We start from the raw sequence: 321 nt of genomic DNA, 5'->3' as shown, positions 1-321 counted from the left end.
GGAAGGTCATGCAGCTACTACCCGAAATGAAAAAAAGTTTTGTCTAATGAACGTGTGTGCCCTGAGCTTGAATAATTTCTTACTATGTCCTGTCCCGGTGTTTGCTGGGTCAACGGTAAAAAACCTGTTTGCCAAGCTGTGTTCAACCAGGGCGTAAGTAAGAATTAGGTCCCCTCGGAGGCGACGGTACTCCAGGGGAAAGAGATCAAGCATCGCGAGACGCGTTTCGTAGTCCACGGACTTGAGGCCGGCAACCATTCTCGTGGCGGCCCGCTGGACACGCTCAATGAGGGTGACGTCTTTCGTACGTCCTGAGTAGAC

General features: G+C 51.7%; 1 protein-coding gene across 1 annotated transcript in view; it reads right to left on the bottom strand.

Moving 5' to 3' along the window:
• Window positions 1–6: 6 nt before the first annotated feature.
• T265_04945 (hypothetical protein) overlaps window positions 7–321 on the bottom strand; it is a gene marked incomplete at both ends in the record, with an annotated part of 4,296 nt that continues 3,981 nt past the window's right edge. Inside the window, one exon of the mRNA XM_009169813.1 lies at window positions 7–273. Within this exon, the coding sequence (XP_009168077.1) occupies window positions 7–273 (267 nt within the window). The remainder of the gene's footprint in view (window positions 274–321) is intronic.

Source organism: Opisthorchis viverrini, assembly GCF_000715545.1.
Source record: "Opisthorchis viverrini unplaced genomic scaffold opera_v5_90, whole genome shotgun sequence".
Classification (NCBI taxonomy): domain Eukaryota; kingdom Metazoa; phylum Platyhelminthes; class Trematoda; order Opisthorchiida; family Opisthorchiidae; genus Opisthorchis; species Opisthorchis viverrini.
This window is presented reverse-complemented; position numbering and strand designations above follow the sequence as displayed.